General features: G+C 39.8%; 1 protein-coding gene and 1 non-coding gene across 2 annotated transcripts; one reads left to right on the forward strand and one right to left on the reverse strand.

Annotated features, from left to right (window-relative positions):
* The first annotated feature begins 186 nt into the window (after nt 1-186).
* LOC138868412 (uncharacterized) lies at nt 187-7,793 on the forward strand. The gene is made up of 12 exons (XM_070145965.1): nt 187-265; nt 430-529; nt 2,618-2,888; nt 3,246-3,470; nt 4,029-4,955; nt 5,015-5,320; nt 5,406-5,616; nt 5,851-6,020; nt 6,177-6,274; nt 6,383-6,653; nt 6,819-6,939; nt 7,390-7,793. The coding sequence occupies exons 1-12, from the start codon at nt 187-189 to the stop codon at nt 7,791-7,793; spliced, it is 3,183 nt and encodes a 1,060-aa protein (XP_070002066.1).
* Nucleotides 3,187-3,289, reverse strand: LOC138869832 (small nucleolar RNA R71). Its single transcript, XR_011400084.1, has one exon. It is a non-coding gene; the product is annotated as a small nucleolar RNA R71 (small nucleolar RNA).
* Nucleotides 7,794-19,426: the final 11,633 nt, after the last annotated feature.

A 19,426-nucleotide genomic window follows, 5' to 3' on the forward strand; every position in this document is an offset into this window, starting at 1 on the left:
TTTTTAGGGAAATTGTATAAAAAACTTTTATTACTTTTTGTATATTAACGTATATTATTTATATTGCGCCTTTCTCCCTGGTTCAATACCCGGAGTAGACGTGGCCGACCGCTCAAATATGTAATTTGCCACATTTGCCTTTTTATATGGTCCTAGTCCAGTAACGCTACAGTGAGTCGCATATAGATGTCTCGGGCGTTGAATTCATATACTAGCGTGGCTCTGTTTCTTCTGTGTCAGATCTCAGATGGAATATGTTCTGCTTGTGTGAAAGAAAATTAGAGCTACAAGAATAAAATAAAGATGTGGGCTTTTATTTTTAGATCAAATTGACATGAACTTGCCATTACGGTTTGGGCATTCAATTGATAAAATATTGAATTTGGAATTGATCGTACATTTATTTTTGATGATGATTGTTTTTTGCAGACTTCACATGTGAAAAAAGGGAATTCCCTCAACAAAGAAGACCGCTGCACGAAGCATCTCGCATTCACGCAGAGTCAGAGGAAAGGCCACATCTCAAGGGGTATGATGTAGGCAGCTTACCTTGATGCAAGTTATAGCTGATTTTATGGCTCGAACTCGTGGTTTATTAAGTCACACAAAAATAACTTTACCGTTGTTCAAAGGCTTCCTTCAAGAATAATAATCTTTTGTTAAATTTAAATTGTCTACTTCACGAACAATTTCCTTGGCTTCTCGCCTTGGACTTAGTTGAAAAGGTAGGTGTTTGATATGTCACTTGATTGTGTACTTGTCTAGTAGGATGGAGGTACCATTTTTCGCGTGTTGTCCTTAACAACGCGGGATCCTTCTAGCAGAGTTGTCCCACCGACAACTCAATTTGGAGATTTTTTTTATTGCATAAAAATAAGACCAACCCGATATACTAAGTTTCTGTTATGTATTAAATTCAAAGAAGGACTAATGAGTTTTATGTACGTAGTCTTACTTTGTATTTGTACAAGAATTTATTTATGTAGCTTGAATCCGTGAACTTTTGGTCATGTGACAACAACTTTTACCATTGCCTCAAACTCTCCTCTTATATCTTCATTGCGTATAATTTAGAATAGACTGTTAGTTTAGGATAATGTTCCCGTGAGGTCTTGTCATCTTTCTTCAGAAACAAAAAGCATAACCTTCTAGAATTCCACTAATTGTGGAGTCATTACTCATTAGCAATTCCCTATATCTTAGGGTGTAGTTCTTGGTAAATAACTATTGGAATATTTGGAACTACTTAAAAATTAGCTAGTTTCTCGTCTATATAGAACTCTAGTCTAGTGAATTTCCTAAGGTAGAAAAAAATCTGCCTATAAGGCTTTAGATAGGAAGAGATCACGTTCTTACTGTGGAGGTTTTTTGTAACTCTTTTTCTGTGATTTTTTTTTTTTGGGGGGGGGGGGAGGGGATTATATTCCTATGGAGATGTCATGATTTGGTGGGGCACATCTAATTAATAGTTACAAGATGCTCCGTTCGTTTTCCGGCTATGTGTATGTTGTCTGCAGCTCCTTGGACCGCGGCAGATCAAAAGGCGAGGCAGAATACTCAGCATTCACCGCGGTCCTGCCGCGACCGCGGTGCACTGTTCACTTGTCAGTAAATTTGGGGACCAAAGTGTAAATTCGAAAAAACTTGTTTCAAACCCTTATAAGCTTTAGAAACTCGTCCAAGAATTTTTTAAGCTTGTTTTAGACTACTTTGGAGGCAAGAACAAGTGTGAGAATATCAACCAAACATTAGAGTTTTTCTATCTCTTTTCTTAGTCTAGGGTTTTGATGGAACCTATTGAAGGATGAACTTCTTGTGATGTTAATATAGTTTGCTAGTGTAATCTCTATTTGTTCAACTACGTGTTTGTTGTAGTTAATTGACAGGATCTTCAATTAGCTGTGCCTATTTAGTGTGCATAACTCGGGAGAGAGTACATATTTAGGTAATTGTTGAACAACACCACTCTCAAAGTATATGAGAGATCAATAACTGCGGGTTTAAAGGCGGGATTAGGGATAACGAAGCCTTGGGTGCAATCTAAAGTGAGCTGTAATAAACAAAGCCAGCTAGCGTATCTCGGGAGAGTGCGTCTAGTAAATTATCGTGATTACTCGGGAGATATTTACGGTAATAGGAGTGCTCATGATTGATAGAGATGATTTGGTGAATCTATATGAAACATAACTGGAAGGGATTCCATCAATAGGGGAAATCATAACCTTAGAACCTTCTCTTAATTATTTACAACTTAATCATAGTTAGTTTTCAGTTGCTTATTTACTTTCATTCTTAGTTAGTAGAAATACCATCAATTGTTATTGACAACATTTGGGAAGTTGATTCCGAAGAATTTAGTAAATCCAATGAAAGTAATTGATAGGTTAATTTCTTGTGGGTTCGACTCTGGGCTAAATACTCAGATTATATTTGCAACGTCCGCGTGTCTTTTTTCTAAGGCATAGTTGGGCGTGATCAAATTTTGGCGTCGTTGCTGGGGAATTAACGGTGTTATCAATTACAATTGAAAGAAGTACAAAAATTCTTAGTGTAGTCAGTTTTCTCTTTATCCAATCTTTACATTGAAATTTTAACGTTTGTTAACTTGGTTGTATAGGTGTATGCCTAGAAACTCATCGAGAACTGGTGAAGTATTTAAAGCATTATCAGATCCCGAGAAAGTTTTCAAGGCATTGAATCGGGCCAACCGGAAAAGCAAACAACAACAAACAACTGAACAAGTCGAACCAGACATGGGGGACAACGTGGTAGACCCAGCAGCGCCAATAGCACATGTGGCACCTCTTGTGCCAGAGGCTGCTCTCTATGACTGGGCACATCCCACAACTGAAAATCTGGCCACAACGATTGTAGTCCCGCAGATACAGGTTGAATCATTCCAAATCACGAATAACATGATGCACTTGTTGCAAAACAAGAGACTATTTTCGGGGTCACAAGTCGAAGATCCTCAACAGCACTTGAAGAATTTCCTGTCAATCTGCAAAACTCAAAGGCAGCCCAACGTAACTTCGGAAGCAATCAAGCTGTTATTGTTTCCATTCTCAATGACAAGAGCTGCCCAGACCTAGCTAAACTCACTCCCCATAAATTCCATAACAACTTGGGAGGAGTTAGTCAAGCAATTCCATAACAAGTTCCACCCACCCAACAAGACTGCTCAACGAATTGATGAAATTTTGAGTTTTAAACAGAGACCAATGGAGACACTACATGAAACATAGGAACGTTTCAAAGGGATGATGGTTATATGTCCGCACCATGATATTCCAAATCTGATGTTGGGGCAGCGGTTTTACATGGGATTGTCAGATAGCGTGAAGAACATTGTTGATGCTTCAGCTGGTGGAGCATTTTTGAGCAAAACATGGAGAGAAGGCCAGAGTTTGCTTGATAAGATGGCGCATAATTTGGGATGGACAACCAGGAATGCACCTATCACTCCAGTGGTTCACTCAGTGCCCTTAGATCCATCCAACTCTATGGCTGAAAATATGGCCACCTTATTGACAGAGATGAGTATACTCACTAAAAAGGTGGAAGAGTCAGGGCAGAAGCAGCAGGTACACATCGTAGATACTACCAATGGGGGCTTGTGCACATCTTGCATTAGTTAGTCAATTGGTAACTAGCGGAATGCAGAACATGAGCATCATCACTACCCTGAAGACATGAACTATGTGTCTAATTATGGAGGCCAGAGACAGGGTGGTCAGAATTGAGGCCAGCAAAATCAGTCGTACAGGCCAGTCCAGCCACAGTTCAACAATGGGAACATGGGAGGTATGAGACCTTCTAAAAATATGGCACCTTACCCAAGGCCACAGGGATATAACAATCAAAATCAGCAGCAGGGGTATCACCCTCCTCAGCAGCAGTATGGTGGATGACAGAAAGATGGGTTTGCTAGACTTGAGGCAATGATACAGCAGGTTATTAGGTCTAATGCAAAAATTAGTGAGAGAGTAGATGCACACGATTTAGCTATCAAGAATATTGAAGTGTAGATGGGCCAAATTTCAATATCTCTAAACAATCGTCCTCATGGGACATTACCTGCAGACACTCAAATAAACCCCAATATTCAAGGCCCGATGCAGCTGATGGCAGTGAGTCTACGAAATGGAAGAGATTTAGACGTAGAGCAAGAAAGGGATCGAGAGAGCAGACAGGCTGAGACTCTCATACCAGTGCCCATTGAGCTAGATGAGTCAACGAAACTGATAGAGGTGACAGTCCAGCCTGCTCAGGAAGAGCACACCATTCAGATTGAGACTGAGAAAGAAGCTGAGATAGCCCAAGAACAAGTAGTTGAGGTGGCAGCTGATAAAGAGCAGTCCCAAATCATTGGGAAGAAGAAACCTCCTGCACCATTCCCTCAGAGGCTGGCTAAGCACCAAAAAGAGGAGCAGTACAAGAAATTCTTGGAGATGCTGAAACAAATCCAGGTAAATATTCCATTGATAGATGCTTTGAAAGAGATGCATGGGTATGCAAAAATGATGAAGGACTTACTGCAGAGAAAATTCGATTTCCAAGACCTGGCCACGGTGACTCTTACTCAGACTTGCAGTGCAGTGGTGACTAGACCAATTGCGGAGAAGCTATCTGATTCAGGAAGCTTTACAATTCCTTGCACTATTGGTAATTTTTCTTTTGCTAAGACACTTTGTGATCTAGAGGCAAGCATTAATATTATGCCCCTGGCGATTTATAAGAGGCTGGGGATTGGAAAAGCTAGACCCACCTCTATGTTGTTGCAGTTGGCTGACAGGACTGTAAAAAGACCCTCTGGTATCCTAGATGATGTGTTGATTCAGGTGGAGAAATTTGTGTTCCCTGCAGATTTTGTGATCTTGGACTGCAAGGTGGATGAAGAAATTCCCATAATTTGTGAAGGTCGTTCTTGGCCACTGGGAGAGCTCTCATTGATTGTAAGACTGGGGAGCTCAAGATGAGATTGAACGATGAAGAGATAACATTCAATGTGCAGAAATCTGTGAGGCGACCAAGTGAATTTGCCAATTGCTCTCTTATTGATGTCGTGGATGTAATTGTCAAAACTGATGATGAGATGCTGACTATTGAGGACCCTCTTGCTGCATGCCTGATGAATTTAGATGAGGTGAATGGAGAAGAACTGGCGGAATGGGTGTTGGCACTAGAGGGCAGAGGGTTCTGGGACAGAACTCTTGAATTTGAGCCCTTGCACTTAGAAAATAGAGAAACTCCTCCAGCCAAGCCATCCATCGAAGAACCCCCCAAAGCTGGAGTTGAAGCCACTGTCCGCCCATCTCAGGTATGAGTTCCTTGGACCTGACTCCACATTACCTGTTATTATCTCATCTAGTTTGTTAGATGTGAAGGTACAACAACTCTTACAGGTACTCAAAGAGTGTAAGACTGCCACTGGGTGGACCATGACAGACATAAAAGGGATCAACCCCGCCTACTGTATGCATAAAATTTTGCTGGAAGAGGGTCACAAACCTTCCAAGGAACACCAAAAAAGGCTGAACCCCAACATGAAGGAAGTGGTGAAGAAAGAAGTGATAAAGTGGTTAGATGCGAGAATCATTTTCCCAATATCTGACAGTAGCTGGGTTAGCCCGGTTCAATGTGTGCCTAAAAAGGGTGGCATGACAGTAGTCAAAAATGATAATAATGAACTGATCTCGACGAGAACCGTCATGGGCTGAAGAATTTACATGGACTACAGAAAGTTAAATTTGGCCACCCGGAAGGACCACTTCCCACTTCCCTTCATTGATCAGATGCTAGACAGACTGGCAGTGAGGTCACACTTCTGTTTTATGCATGGGTATTCAGGTTACAATCAGATCTCCATTGCACCTAAGGATAGAGAAAAGACCTCTTTCACTTGCCCATATGACATTTGTGCCTTCCGGAGGATGCCATTTGGCCTATGCAATGCACCCGCCACATTTCAAAGGTGCATGATGGCCATATTCACTAACATGGTAGAAGACATAATGGAGGTATTCATGGATGATTTCTCAGTGGTGGGAAATTCATTCGATGATTGCCTAATAAATCTGACGTGTGTGCTAAAAAGGTGTATTGAGACTAACCTGGTTCTTAATTGGGAGAAGTGTCATTTCATGGTATAAGAGGGCATAGTCTTGGGGCACCAGGTGTCAAGCAAAGGAATTGAGGTGGATCATGCTAAAGTGGATGTGATAGCAAAGCTTCCCCCTCCAACTTCAGTCAAAGCAATCAGGAGCTTCCTCGGGCATGCCGGTTTCTACCGGAGATTCATAAGAGACTTCTCAAAAATTGCCAACCCTCTCTGTAAGTTGTTAGAAAAAGATCACCCCTTCTTGTTTTCTGATGATTGCAGGGTAGCATTCGAGGAGCTGAAGAAGAGGCTAGTCACAACACCCATCATTGTTGCCCCCGACTGGGAGCAACCTTTCGAACTCATATGTGACGCTAGTGACTACGCAGTGGGGGCAGTGCCGGGACAGCCGAAAGACAAGCTAATGCATCCAATCTACTATTCTAGTAGAACGCTGAGTGGAGCCCAGCTGAACTACAGTGTGATTGAGAAGGAGATGTTGGCTGTGATGTTTGCTTTCGACAAGTTCAGATCATACCTGATTGGCTCTAAGGTAATTGTATACACTGATCATGCAGCTCTCAGGTACTTGATTGAGAAGAAGGAGTCTAAGTCGCGCCTGATTCGTTGGGTGTTACTACTACAAGAATTCGACCTCAAAATTCATGACCGTAAGGGCACAAAAAACCAAGTCACTGATCATCTATCACGACTTAAGGGAGCTGAAAACTCAATTGAGGTTGAGGATATTCTGGAAACCTTTCCAGACGAGCAGTTGCTCGCTACTAGTCTTGAGGAAGTGCCATGGTATGTAGACTTTGCAAATTACCTAGCCAGCGGTATAGTTCCCTATGACCTTTCCTCTGTACAAAAGAAAAAGTTTTATCGTGACTGTCGTATGTATTATTGGGATGAAACTTACCTGTTTCGAATAGGTGTTGACAATATGATCTGGAGGTGCATCCCCGAGATAAAACAATCTTCTATTTTGCAGGCATGTCATGTATCGGCGTATGAAGGGCATTTTGGAAGAGTTAGGACAGCTGCGAAAGTGCTAGAGGCCGACTTCTTTTGGCTAATAGTGTTTAAAGATGCGCACCAATGGGTGAAGGGCTGCAATGAATGTCAGCGGACCGGGAACATTTCCTGTCGCCATGAGATGCCCCTGAACCCGATTCAAGAGGTGGAAGTGTTTGATGTTTAGGGGATTGACTTCATGGAACCCTTCGTCAGCTCCTTTGGCAATAAGTACATACTTGTTGTTGTGGATTACGTGTCCAAATGGGTAGAAGCTGCAGCGTTACCCACTAATGATGCAAGAGTGGTGGTGGGATTTTTTAAGAAGAACATATTCGCCCACTTTGGGACACCAAGAGCGATTATCAGTGACGGGGGCACCCACTTCTGTAATAGAGCCTTCGAGAAGTTGCTAGCAAAGTATGATGTACACCACAAGGTGGCTACCCCATATCATTCCCAGACTAGTGGGCAGGTTGAAGTGTCCAACAGAGAGATAAAGAGTGTGCTAACCAAGACTGTGAATACCACAAGAACTGATTGGGCGAAAAAGCTAGATGATGCACTCTGGGCTTATAGAACTGCTTTTAAAACACCAATTGGGATGTCACCATATAAGTTTGTATTTGGGAAGGCCTGCCACTTGCTAGTGGAACTTGAACATAAAGCTTGGTAGGCACTGAAATAGCTGAACCTAGACATTGAAGCTGCGAGCACAACAAGAATTACTGAATTGCATGAGCTCGACGAGTTCAGACATCTTGCGTTTGAGAGCACAAGGTTGTACAAAGAGAGAATGAAGAGTTTGCACGACCAGAACATTGTTGAGCGACATTTCAAACCCGGGGACATGGTATTGCTCTATAACTCAAGATTACGGTTGTTCCCTGGTAAGCTTAAGTCACGATGGTCTGGTCCATTTTGAGTGGTCGAAGTCTTCCCTTCAGGAGCTGTGGAGATTGCTTTGGAGAAAGACTCTCACACATTTATAGTCAATGGGCAGAGATTGAAGCTATACATAAGCATGAAATAACCAAAGGAAGTGTCTAAGATCCACCTGACGGAACCTCAGAGGTCGAGCGAGCCTTAAATGCGCTTGTCTGCGTCGTGCCGCGACGTTAAATCAGGCGCTGCATGGGAGGCAACCCATGAATGTGTTGTTAGCGTTCTTGTGTAACGTCCTATATATTAAAAAAAAGAGCGTCAGCACCGTGACCGCAGCACGACTGCGGTAGGACCACGGTGAGAGGCGCAGATTCTGCCTCAGAACTGGGCGACCCACCGCGACCGCGGTGAACGCTTAGTTCACTACCTCAAACTTTCGTCATGTAAGTAAATTTTTTTATTTTTTAAGTTGTTTTCATTTTTTTATTTTTTACAACCACCCCCTCACAATATCAGAACCCCCCATTCTTATTTCACTAAAATACCCGATCCCCTCTCCTATTTCTCCATCTCTCTCTCTCTAAACCTTAACTCCCCAACAAAATCCCTCTCTTTTCTTCTTCTTCTTCACTCATACTACCTCTTCATCTCCATTCCTCTCAACTCTTCTTCCATTAAGATATGCTATTCACTTCCCCCCTCTCTTTTCTTTTTGTATTTTGTTGTAGTTTATGCTAGTTTAATGTTGTAATAGTGTAGTAATTGTTAGTAGATTTTTGTTAGTTTCTTCTTGTTTTTTCTTTTGACTTTCGTTTTTGAGATTGATTGGTGAAGGGGTTATGTGTTTAATGTGGTGGAAAGGTGTATGTTGGTGGGTGTTGAATGAAGTATTGTGGGGTGTGATGGTGTAGTAGTATCTTTGATTTGGGAGAAGTTTTGATGTACCCATGAGGGCTATATGTGTTAGGATAGTGCCTTGCCCACAATGTGTTTGGGAAATTGCCCCAATGGAGTTATAAGGGCTAATGTGACATAGTTGTGGTAAAGTCTGAGTAACCACCCATAGTCACATATCTCACACACTCACTAATAGGTATTTCTCTGTTTGATAGGCACAATGAGTTCATCTAGGAAGATACGCAACACCGGGTCCTCCGCTAGTGGACCGGGAAGCTCCTCGAGAGCTAGGAGTCAGGCCAGTGCACCATAGTTTGACAGCACTAGGTTTGTCTCCAAACCGGCAGAGGATAGATACAATGCAAAGGCAGCAAAGAAATTGCTACATGAGGTGCATATTGACAGATAGGCCTTAGAGGTGGAATGCCCGAACATCTTCAATGAATTGAGGAGGTGTCAACTGGACATCTTCTTCGAGGTACCGGAGGTGGCCAATGTTCAGATGGTCAGGGAATTCTATGCGAACTATCCGGAGCGTGAGAATGGGGTTGTTACTGTGCACAATACTCCGGTAAATGCATCCATCGAGGCCATCCGCATCGGCTGCCAGTGTTCAGGGGAGAAGCTGATGATTATCGTACTTTTAGCTAAACAAGTGCCTTGTGGGGAACTCTTCTTCAAACTATCTGTGTGCCAGACAGAGAATACATATGGATAAAGTCCAGGATCACACTTAACTCCTAGTCTCTCAATTGGGAGGCTAAGTGTTAGCTAACTATTATCAACAGTCGGTTGTTGCCTTCCAGCAACACCCACAGGTGTCAGCAATATACTGTTTCATGGCTCACAGGGATTTTGATGTGGCTCGGCTCCTCCATGATGAGATGCTCATTAGATCACCTGAGTTGCTCAAAGGCTTCTACTTCCCTTCTCTAGTCACTAGGTTGTGCCGCCTTGCTAGAGTCCCTGAAGACCTTAGAGTTGATGGGAAATTAGCACTAAAAGCCCCGTTCTTGGCAAGAAAAATCAGAATTGGGATGGAGCCGGTGGTGAATGTTGATGAATCAGATGATGATAATGATACTAAGGCAGCTGAGGTCCCACCACCTCCGAGAGTTGAAGAGGCAGGCCCATCACAGCCCTGCCGGAGTACCCGCATGACAGCTTTGGAGTAGGAGATGGCTGGGTTGCGTACCTCAATCACTGATTTGGGTGCCCGCGTAGACGCAGTGGCTGCCCGACAGGTGAAATCAGAGAAGAAATTCTTAGGATGGCTGAGGGCTCTGGGTCGTGCTTGTAACGTGAACCCTGACACTGTCTCCGATCAGGAGTGATATTTCAGGGAAGTTCTTTTACCTCACTATTCTTTAAATTTTTAAGCCATGGGGACATGTCTACATTTTAAAGTGTAGGGTGGGAGATACTTCAATGTATGTATGTATTTGTAACAATTGAATGTTTGATTTTTTTTGTTGTTTTGCTTTGCTTGTTTTTGGTGTTTTGAGTAATAGTTCATTAGGTAAGTTAAAGTTGGTAAGTGACTTGTCCCGACGACGGATCTCTTTCGGCGGGGTTCTTAAGGGACTAAGTCGATAAAAAAAAAGGAATATGGAGACTCTTCCTGATGACGGATCCTTTAGACAATTTTCTTGAGGGGAGTAAGTCTATAGAAAAGACCAAAAAGATTTTTTTTATTTTTAGGTAGTGTAGTAAATCCCTCTTGGTTTTTCTTTGGGCCACGGTTCTTTTTTAAGGATTTAGCTTGAATCGGGTGTAGGTAATTTTTGTTCATTTTTTTTTTTTAATTTTTTTAGATTAGGATTAATGGGATAAGAGCTAAAATCAAAGGAGAAACCCTTAGCATTGATACACCTGAACACAATAGACATTAGAGTGTAACGCTTAGTCTCAATGGTTGAATCTTTCTAAAGCGCCTTAAAATTGTATGTTTGTATCTAAATTGAACACTCAGAAGAGAATGTCTTGATAAATAAATCCGGAGTGAGTCATGTGCCATGTGTGTGTGAGTTTTAGTGTATTCCATGATTCACATTTGATGCTTAGAACTTGCCCTGTGTGTTTGCAAAGCGGAATAGTAGTTTCATTAAGTTTTAGAAGTGATATAGGCATTTCTTTATTGAGCCAGACATATAACGTAAACCCACATGAATGTAATACATCTTAGCTAACCCCGTTGAACCTATAAGCCTGTTTCTTTGGCGACCACATTGCGAACCTGACCCAATTATTTGAATAGCCTACTGTTTGAACCCGTTTACCTCCCATAAGCACTTGAATGGTATTGAAATTATGCAAAAATAAAAGTGTAGGGTGGTGGTTTAGTTTTTGAGTGAAACCATTGAAATAGAGAAAAAATGCAGAATTTTGAAGAATAAAAGAAGAAGCACCACGAAAAAAAAGAAAAAAAATGTTGTAAATAAATATAGTGGTTGATAAGTGACAGCTTGATGCAAATGCACCTAATGGATGGGGATGTTTTCAATAAAACGTGGCAGAGTGTTTGGTTGACATAAGTATGGTTTGAAGGTTAATGTAATTGTATTAAAAGTGCTTAGGGAGATTAGTTACCATTTTCAAATATATCCTACCTGTCCTTTAGCCTACATTACAACCAAGTAAAGTCCTATTGATCTTAGACTGAGTGGGCTCGATTAGTAGACTATTACACTACGGGCAAGCCTATGGTGCATCTTTGTGGCATGTGAATGTTCTTTTGGAGAGTGAGCGAATTCTGTCTATCTAATTTCCTAATTATTCTATATATCAATATATGTGGAACTACTCTCTTGTGTAATGTGAGGGCATATGATTCACAAAGGAAAGGTAAGTCTTGACTCTTGTATAGAATAGTTTGAGTAAGTGCGAATGGTGCATGGTACGAGAGATTCGATTTTTGAGGTAAAGGTTGTTCACTACTAGGTGCAACTTTGGTAAAATGTTCAAGGTGTGAGTCATTAAGGGAAAAGCTTAGGGAAGGAACTTTGATGGAGTGTGGTGGATTGCTAGAGGACTAGCAATGATTTAAGTGTGGGGTGTTGATATTAGGCTATATAGATGATATTTACACCTTAATATTACCATGCTTTATTGTTGTTTTATAGGAAAATTGCCAACAAAATGCTCTAAATGGTGTTCTTTTGTTTCACATGGAATATTCTAAATGAGGAAGCACCACAGAGTGTTTTGGAGGCAATAATGTGAAGAAAACGCCCATTCCAGAGGTACCGAGCACAAAGAAGCAAAAAGATGTACTGAGCAAAATTCCACCGCGACCGCGGTGGAACCGCGACAGATCAAGAGGCGAGGCAGAATACTCAGCATTTACCGCGGTCATGCCGCGGTCCTGCCGCGACCGCGGTGCACTGTTCACTCGTCAGCAAATTTGGGTACCAAAGTATAAATTCGGGAAAACTTGTTCCAAACCCTTATAAGCTTTAGAAACTCGCTCAAGAATTTTTTTAAGCTTGTTTTTAGACTATTTTGGAGGCAAGAACAAGTGTGAGAAGATCAACAAAACATTAGAGTTTTTCTATCTCTTTTCTTTTCTTGCAATTACCCATTATGAATAATTTAGTAGTTTTATCTTGTTTTGTCATGAGTAGTTAATTCCTTAGTCTAGGGTTTTGATGGAACCTATTGAAGGATGAACTTATTGTGATGTTAATATAGTTTGATAGTTTAATCTCTATTTGTTCAACTACGTGTTTGTTGTAGTTAATTGACAGGATCCTCAATTAGCTGTGCCTATTTAGTGTGCATAACTCGGGAGAGAGTGCATATTTATGTAATTGTTAAACAACACCACTCCCAAAATATATGAGGGATCAATAACTGAAGGTTTAAAGGCGGGATTAGGGATAACGAAGCCTTGGGTGCAATCTAAAGTGAGTTGTAATAAACAAAGCCAGCTAGCGTATCTCGGGAGAGTGCGTCTAGTAAATTATCGTGATTACTCGGAAGGGATTTACGGTAATAGGAGTACTCATGATTGATAGAAATGATTTGGTGAATCTATCCGAACATAACCGGAAAAGATTCCATCAATAGGGGAAATCATAACCTTAGAGCCTTCTCTTAATTGTTTACAACTTAATCATAGTTAGTTTTCAGTTGCTTATTTGATTTAATTCTTAGTTAGTAGAAATACCATCAATTGTTATTGACAACATTTGGGAAGTTGATTTCGGAGAATTTAGTAAATCCAACGAAAGTAATTGATAGGTTAATTCCTTGTGGGTTCGACTCTGGGATAAATACTCAGATTATATTTGCAACGTCCGCGTGTTCTTTTTATAAGGCATAGTTGGGCATGATAAAAAAGTCAAGAAAAATCCGTACTCTAAGAAAAATACACAACCGCGGTGCATGGGGAGGCGCGCCGCGACTGTGTAAAATGTCGCTACCCTAAATTTGCATGCTCTCTAAAGTTCCCCACAGATGTCTTGCCTAGCGCGTCGCTCCATGCGGCGTGCCTGTGCAATTTTTACAGAGTCTCAATCTTATTTCGCGTAGGAAAATGTGTTTTCGTCTAGGCCTGACCCTACTTGGTATAAATATGTATAAAAATATTATTATTAGGATTTTTGACATACCTTAGACCTAAGAAGACTATTGCGGAAGGAGAGAAGATGTTAGGAACAATCTTTGGAGGAGAAAATCATCGAATTCTTCATTCCTTTATCTTTTCTTTGTAATTTGTTTATGCAAAATACTTGAAAAATTGTTACTACGAACATGGGTGGCTAAGCACTCTAGTTTCTAGGGTTATGGTTGACATGATTATTAACATTTATTAATTACATCTTTGTTAATTCGGATTATCATCTTATGGTTGTTTCTTTAATTCTAGTTTTAACTTGTGCATTGTTGTAGCCACCAATTCACCTACTATCTATGCTATGCTTGGGAAAGCCGTGTTTAGATTAGAGTAGAATTAAAGAGGGCTTGTTTCTGAACCTGTGGCTCGGGAAAAAATTTCGCGGTTAGGATAGGAATATACCTAACATCCTTGCTTAGTTGAATACTGGGTTATATTCGTTCATGATAGACTCAATATCATAGGAATATAGGATTGATATATTGTGGACATGTGAGTAGTATTGTGGGAACATGTTATTCATATCAACGATTTAGTTAATTAACAACCATAGATAATTTGGATTCGTAAGTGTGATTATTGAACTTAATATGATTGATAAACCAACCACAACCCTGGAATCTTCATCTCATCTGAATTGAAATCTCAGCATACACATTTGCATTCTAGATAAATTAGTTGTTACTTGTTTAATTTTTGCAATAGTAGATTAACAAGAAAAACATCAATCTTGATTACGTGGACAATTAACTGATTTTAGTTTGCTTAATTAATGATTGATCTAAGTTTGTGTGGGTTCGACATCTGACTTTCAAGTCACTTTATTACTTGACGGCTACGTACACTTGCGTGTGCTTGGGGAACCAACAAGTTTTTGGTGTCTTTGTCGAGGACTTAGTTATTGATCGTTATTTGTTCAAGTTTTAATTTTTAGTTTGCTTTATTTGTGATAACGCAGGCTCTTCTTGTAACGACCGGGCCGGTCGTTTTGAGAGTTGAAACCCTGTTCTCTATTTTTTCTACTTCATTTGTGTTCTTCAGTTGTATTATGTCTTACTGGGTTAGTTGGTTTGGTCCGGAGTGATTTTGGAGTAAATTGAGACACTTAGTCTCTTAGGAGAAAGTTTAAGTTCGAAAAGTTGAACGGATGTTGATTTATGTGTAAGCGATCTCGGATTTGAATTTTGATGGTTCTGTTAGCTCCGTAAGGTGATTTTGGACTTGGGAGCGCGTTCAGAATGTGTTTTGGAGGTCCGTAGTAGAATTAGGCTTGAATTGGCGAAAGTTGAAAATTTGGCGATTTCGATCGGCAGTGAAAAATTTGATATCGAGGTCGGAAGAGATTTCCAAAAGTTTGAATAGGTTCGTGGTATCATTTGTGACGTCTGTGTAAAATTTGAGGTCATTCGGATGTGGTTTCGTAGGTTTCGGTGTTGTTTGCGGATTTGGAAGTTTAGAAGTTCTTAGGCTTGAATCCGAGGGTAATTTGTTGTTTTGATGTTGTTTTGAGTGATTCAAAGGCTCGATTAAGTTTGTATATTGGTATATAACTTGTTATTATGTTTGGTTGAGGACCCGAGGGTTTCGAATATGTTTTGGGTGGTTGACGGAATAAGTTTGGAAATTGGAGGAATTGCTGAAGTTGAACTCAGCTGTCATAACCGCACCTATGGAGTGGGAGCCGCAGAAGTGGGAATGTGGCCGTAGAAGGAAAAGGAAGAGGGGCTGGCAGAGTCCGCATGTGCGAGGGGTTTGCCGCACCTGCGATGGTCGTAGAAGCGGAAGAGAGGGTGCAGGTGCAGTCATACCTCCTTTTTACCACCCGAAAGGGTATAAGGAAGTTTTTCCAATTAAAGTGACACTAATCGAAACGCGATTATTTATTCAGATTCAGAGTCGCCACTTGGGATAGTTTATAATGTCCCAAGTCACCGGTTTAAAATCTCGAATCGAGGAAGTTGACTCTTATTACAGTCCGCGAACACAAAAATCCGGGTAAGAAATTCTGTTAACCTGAGAGAAGGTGTTAGGCATTCCCGGGTTCCGTTGTTTTAGCATGGTCGCTCAACTGTTATTATTGGCATATTTATCTGATTTTTAAAACATATTTGAATCCTATGTGCATTTTTATTCTTTTTAAAACCGTTTTAAATAATTTATGAAATTATTCTGGAACAAGTTACGATTTTCGTACACTTGTTTGTTTGGTACACATTGCGAATCGTGTCACGGGAGCCGTACCCACGATCCCCAACATGTTTAATTTATTAACAAGATCAAATTGGGGTCGGGTCACAAAATTGTACCCCCGGATTTTTAGAAATTAAATGCCTCGACCACGTCACGGGAACCGTACCCGTAGCTATGACAATTATTTAATTAATGCACCTAAAGCAAACTTCGAAAGTTCAAGGAATTTTTTACACTAGTTAAGATAATTAATATGAGGGCTATAGATTACGAATTTTATTTGTGTATGGCGCACCTCAAATTATTTTTAAAGGAAAAAAGTTGCATTTTTTAGAGGCTAGCTGAATATGCTCGCACTTTAATCTAATTCGGAATTAGGTATCACAACCACATCACAGGAATCATACTCGTAGTTGTAATAATTTTATTATAAAACGCCTAAAGCAACTAGCGCATCTAATTATTTTCCTATCTTTGAGGTTGTTGTGATGCCAAATTTACGAACAAGATATTATTAGGGAGAAAATATGCTAGCTAACAAGATCTAACACTTGGCCAGATTCCTTATGGTCCAAGACCCACATTATAGCCCATTCTTATTCCTTGCCAAGAAAGAAACAACTCCAATTTTTCCATCTACCCAATTAAAAGCATTTATTCAAGAACCCAAGACTACATGCATCACAATTGAAATAAAAACTAATTAAAACAATTTAAATGAAAAACTAAAACATGCTACTCAAACAACGTAGAATCACAAATCAACCAACAAGCACACCGAGCTATCATAACACAATGAAATGAGAATAAAAATTAATAAATGGACCTTTTATTGATGAACAAAGCTGAAAACTGCGAATCAATCGGGCTAAACAAAGCAACAATCCTTGGACTGAAACACGAAATTATAAACCGGAACCTCGAATCGACACCAAAAAGCTTGAAACCCAAATCGACCCCAATCAAAAGACAAATTAAAACCTTCGGTCAGATCAGATCCTTGAAAATGATAAAACTCAGAAGTATTCAAACGTTGCTCCCATGGTTAAGAAAACGGATTTGACACTTCCTCTGACAACCTCGTTCAAAGAAGACACATTAGAAAGGTCAATATGCTTGAAGAGAGACCAATCAGAGGAACAGTTATGGTCGGTGCTATCGTGATCATGGATGCAAGCCATCCCTTGAGCGCTATGTATTTCTTTGTGCTTTGTGTGTCAAATTATTTTCTGAGTTTATTTGCTCAGAATCTTTTTTGTCCTTTTGGCTTTGAGCTTTCAAGAACCATTTAGTTTCGTTCTCATTATTCTAAGATGAAAGATTATTTGTTGAGTGTTTTTGTAGAGAACTGAAGACAGTGATCTTTCTTTGTTTTGTATGTGTAGCCGGAAGTTCTAAGTATGTATGTGTTTTCCGGCTGGGGAATGCTGCTGGGTAGGGATTCTCTAGGTTGTAGGTCTTTTTTTTCAGGTAGGTATTTTAGGAAGAAGAAGAAGCTTAGCTTAAAAAAAAAATAAAAAACGGCCGATCCCTTTTCTTGAGTGTCTAGGTTAGTTTTTGTAGGGTTTTTTAGGTTAAGGGGTATGGGCCAGCTTAGGAATTATGGGCTAGGTCCAAAAATTAGGCTTAAAAATGGGTTGTTTGAGCCTAAATTTTATTCTTTCTCCGTGAGCAAGACAAAATACGACCTCATTTACCAATTAATCCTACTTAAGTAAAATAACTATTAAGATAAGACTAATCGTTAAAACAAACCCTTTTTCGGTATTTTTAAATATCATATTAAAATAAAAAGAAGGTACTATTTTTTTGTATTTTTTTTAGTTTTACGAAAAGTAATAAACTAAAAGCAACTAAAAAGAAGAGATATTTTTTGTAATTTTTATTTTTTTTGAGAAAATAAAGTAAAAGAGTCAAAACTAATTGAAATATCGATATTAAGCCTAAACTAAATATTTTACGCTAAATTGGAGGAAATATCGGGGAGGGTCAAAAATCACATGTCTACAGTTGCCCCTCCTTGACTGGGAACGCGAAGAGTTTTCAGACAAAGAACGACTAGACAGGTTTTTCGACCTGACCCTTTTTTAGGGAAACCAAAAACTTTGACCGAGCCCTGGTATCTGAGCTGCCTACATATTCTTGGCTATAAAGGAATCAGGCCACGTGTAGTTCAGAAGTAGGAACAGTGATGGAGTATACCGAGGTAGAGAGCCGATTAAGGTGCCGTCGAGGTTCCGGTCCGCGGTTCCGTTATTACATCAAAAATCAAAATTAAAAAAACTAACTAAGCCTATCAGCTACGAGTTACAAGATTCCTATCTATGAGTCTTCTGAAGCTTGATCTTGAGTCTTGGTTGGTTCTTCATGCGGACTTTGATCTGAATCTTGATACTTGTTAGCTGCAGGTGTTGGTTCAATCTTCTTCAGCCTTTTCAGATCAAGACGGGACATGCAGATTTTGTGACTTCAATTATGTCTTGAGCAGACCACATCTTTTCTCCACTTCTTCACTTTGGATTCACTTTTTTTTCTTTTATTCTTGATTGAGACTTCTTTTTTTGTTATCTCGGACCCCTGTTGATTCACAATTTTGAGGCGAGCTTCTACTATTTTTAACTTGAATTGGATTCTGAAATGACTTCCCTTGTTCTCCAGGTGGGCGCCTGCTACTGACTTGAAACTTCAAATGACTCTGAAATGAATTCTGAAATGAGTTCCCTTGTTCTCCAGGTGGGCGCCTGCTACTACAATAAAATAGACAAAACAAAAGAAACTTTTCTGCCCTAGTTTGTACTAGGAAGATTTGTGAGTTGTTAGAAGAACTATAAATCACCTATGGTATTTGATGAGAGTAAACAAAATGGAGGACTCGACTAGGATGTGCGTCTCCTTGTGAGTAAAACCAAGAAAATTTCGAATAGCAAATGTGTCTACTAAAAAAACCTAAATGACCCAAACTAGGAAGTGCATCTCCTAGATTTAAGATTGAACTTGCGGAAAACTATAAACTACGCTTGACTAAAGTAAAAACTGACCCTATTCTCCAGGCGATATCCCTGATGTCGAGAAAACTAAAGATTGATAACTTGAGAAAACTAAAAATTGACCACTTTTTTTAGAAAAATCCAGACTTCCTTTTTTTATTATCCTAGGAGAAAATTCGTCAGATTAGGTTTCTATTTTAGGAGAAAGATTCATCAGACTAAGACGTTTATCCTAGGAGAAAATTCACCAGACTAGGTTTTCTATCTTAGGAGAAAGATTCATCAGACTAAGATTTTGATCCTAGGAGAAAGTTCATCATACTAGGTCTCTTTTTTTGGTATCTGAGGAGAAAGATTCATCAGACTAAGATTTCTATCCTATGAGAAAATTCATCAGACTAGGTCTTCTATCTTAGGAGAAAGATTCATCAGACTAAGATTTCTATCCTAGGAGAAAATTCATCAGACTAGGTTTTCTATCTTAGGAGAAAGATTCATCAGACTAAGATTTTGATCCTAGGAGAAAATTCATCAGACTAGGTCCCCTTTTTGTTATCTTAGGAGAAAGATTCATCAGACTAAGATTTCTATTGGGAGGAAAATTCATCAGACTAGGACTTTTTATCCTAGGAGGCAAAATGTGAAGATCAATGACAAGATTTTATACACAATAACAAGACAAATAAAGGCAAATATTTGAGAAACTTTCCTCTGTCGGCTCTTCTCTTCTTT

This window comes from Nicotiana sylvestris, chromosome 5 (assembly GCF_000393655.2).
Source record: "Nicotiana sylvestris chromosome 5, ASM39365v2, whole genome shotgun sequence".
Classification (NCBI taxonomy): domain Eukaryota; kingdom Viridiplantae; phylum Streptophyta; class Magnoliopsida; order Solanales; family Solanaceae; genus Nicotiana; species Nicotiana sylvestris.

Excerpts from the sequence above, each read along its gene's own strand:
- LOC138868412 (XM_070145965.1), top strand. The coding sequence starts at position 187 with ATGTCTCGGGCGTTGAATTCATATACTAGCGTGGCTCTGTTTCTTCTG. Across the intron at positions 266-429 it reads AGATGGAATATGTTCTGCTT|ACTTCACATGTGAAAAAAGG; the intron begins GTGTGAAAGAAA and ends TGTTTTTTGCAG. Across the intron at positions 3,471-4,028 it reads ATGCACCTATCACTCCAGTG|ATGGGCCAAATTTCAATATC; the intron begins GTTCACTCAGTG and ends ATTGAAGTGTAG.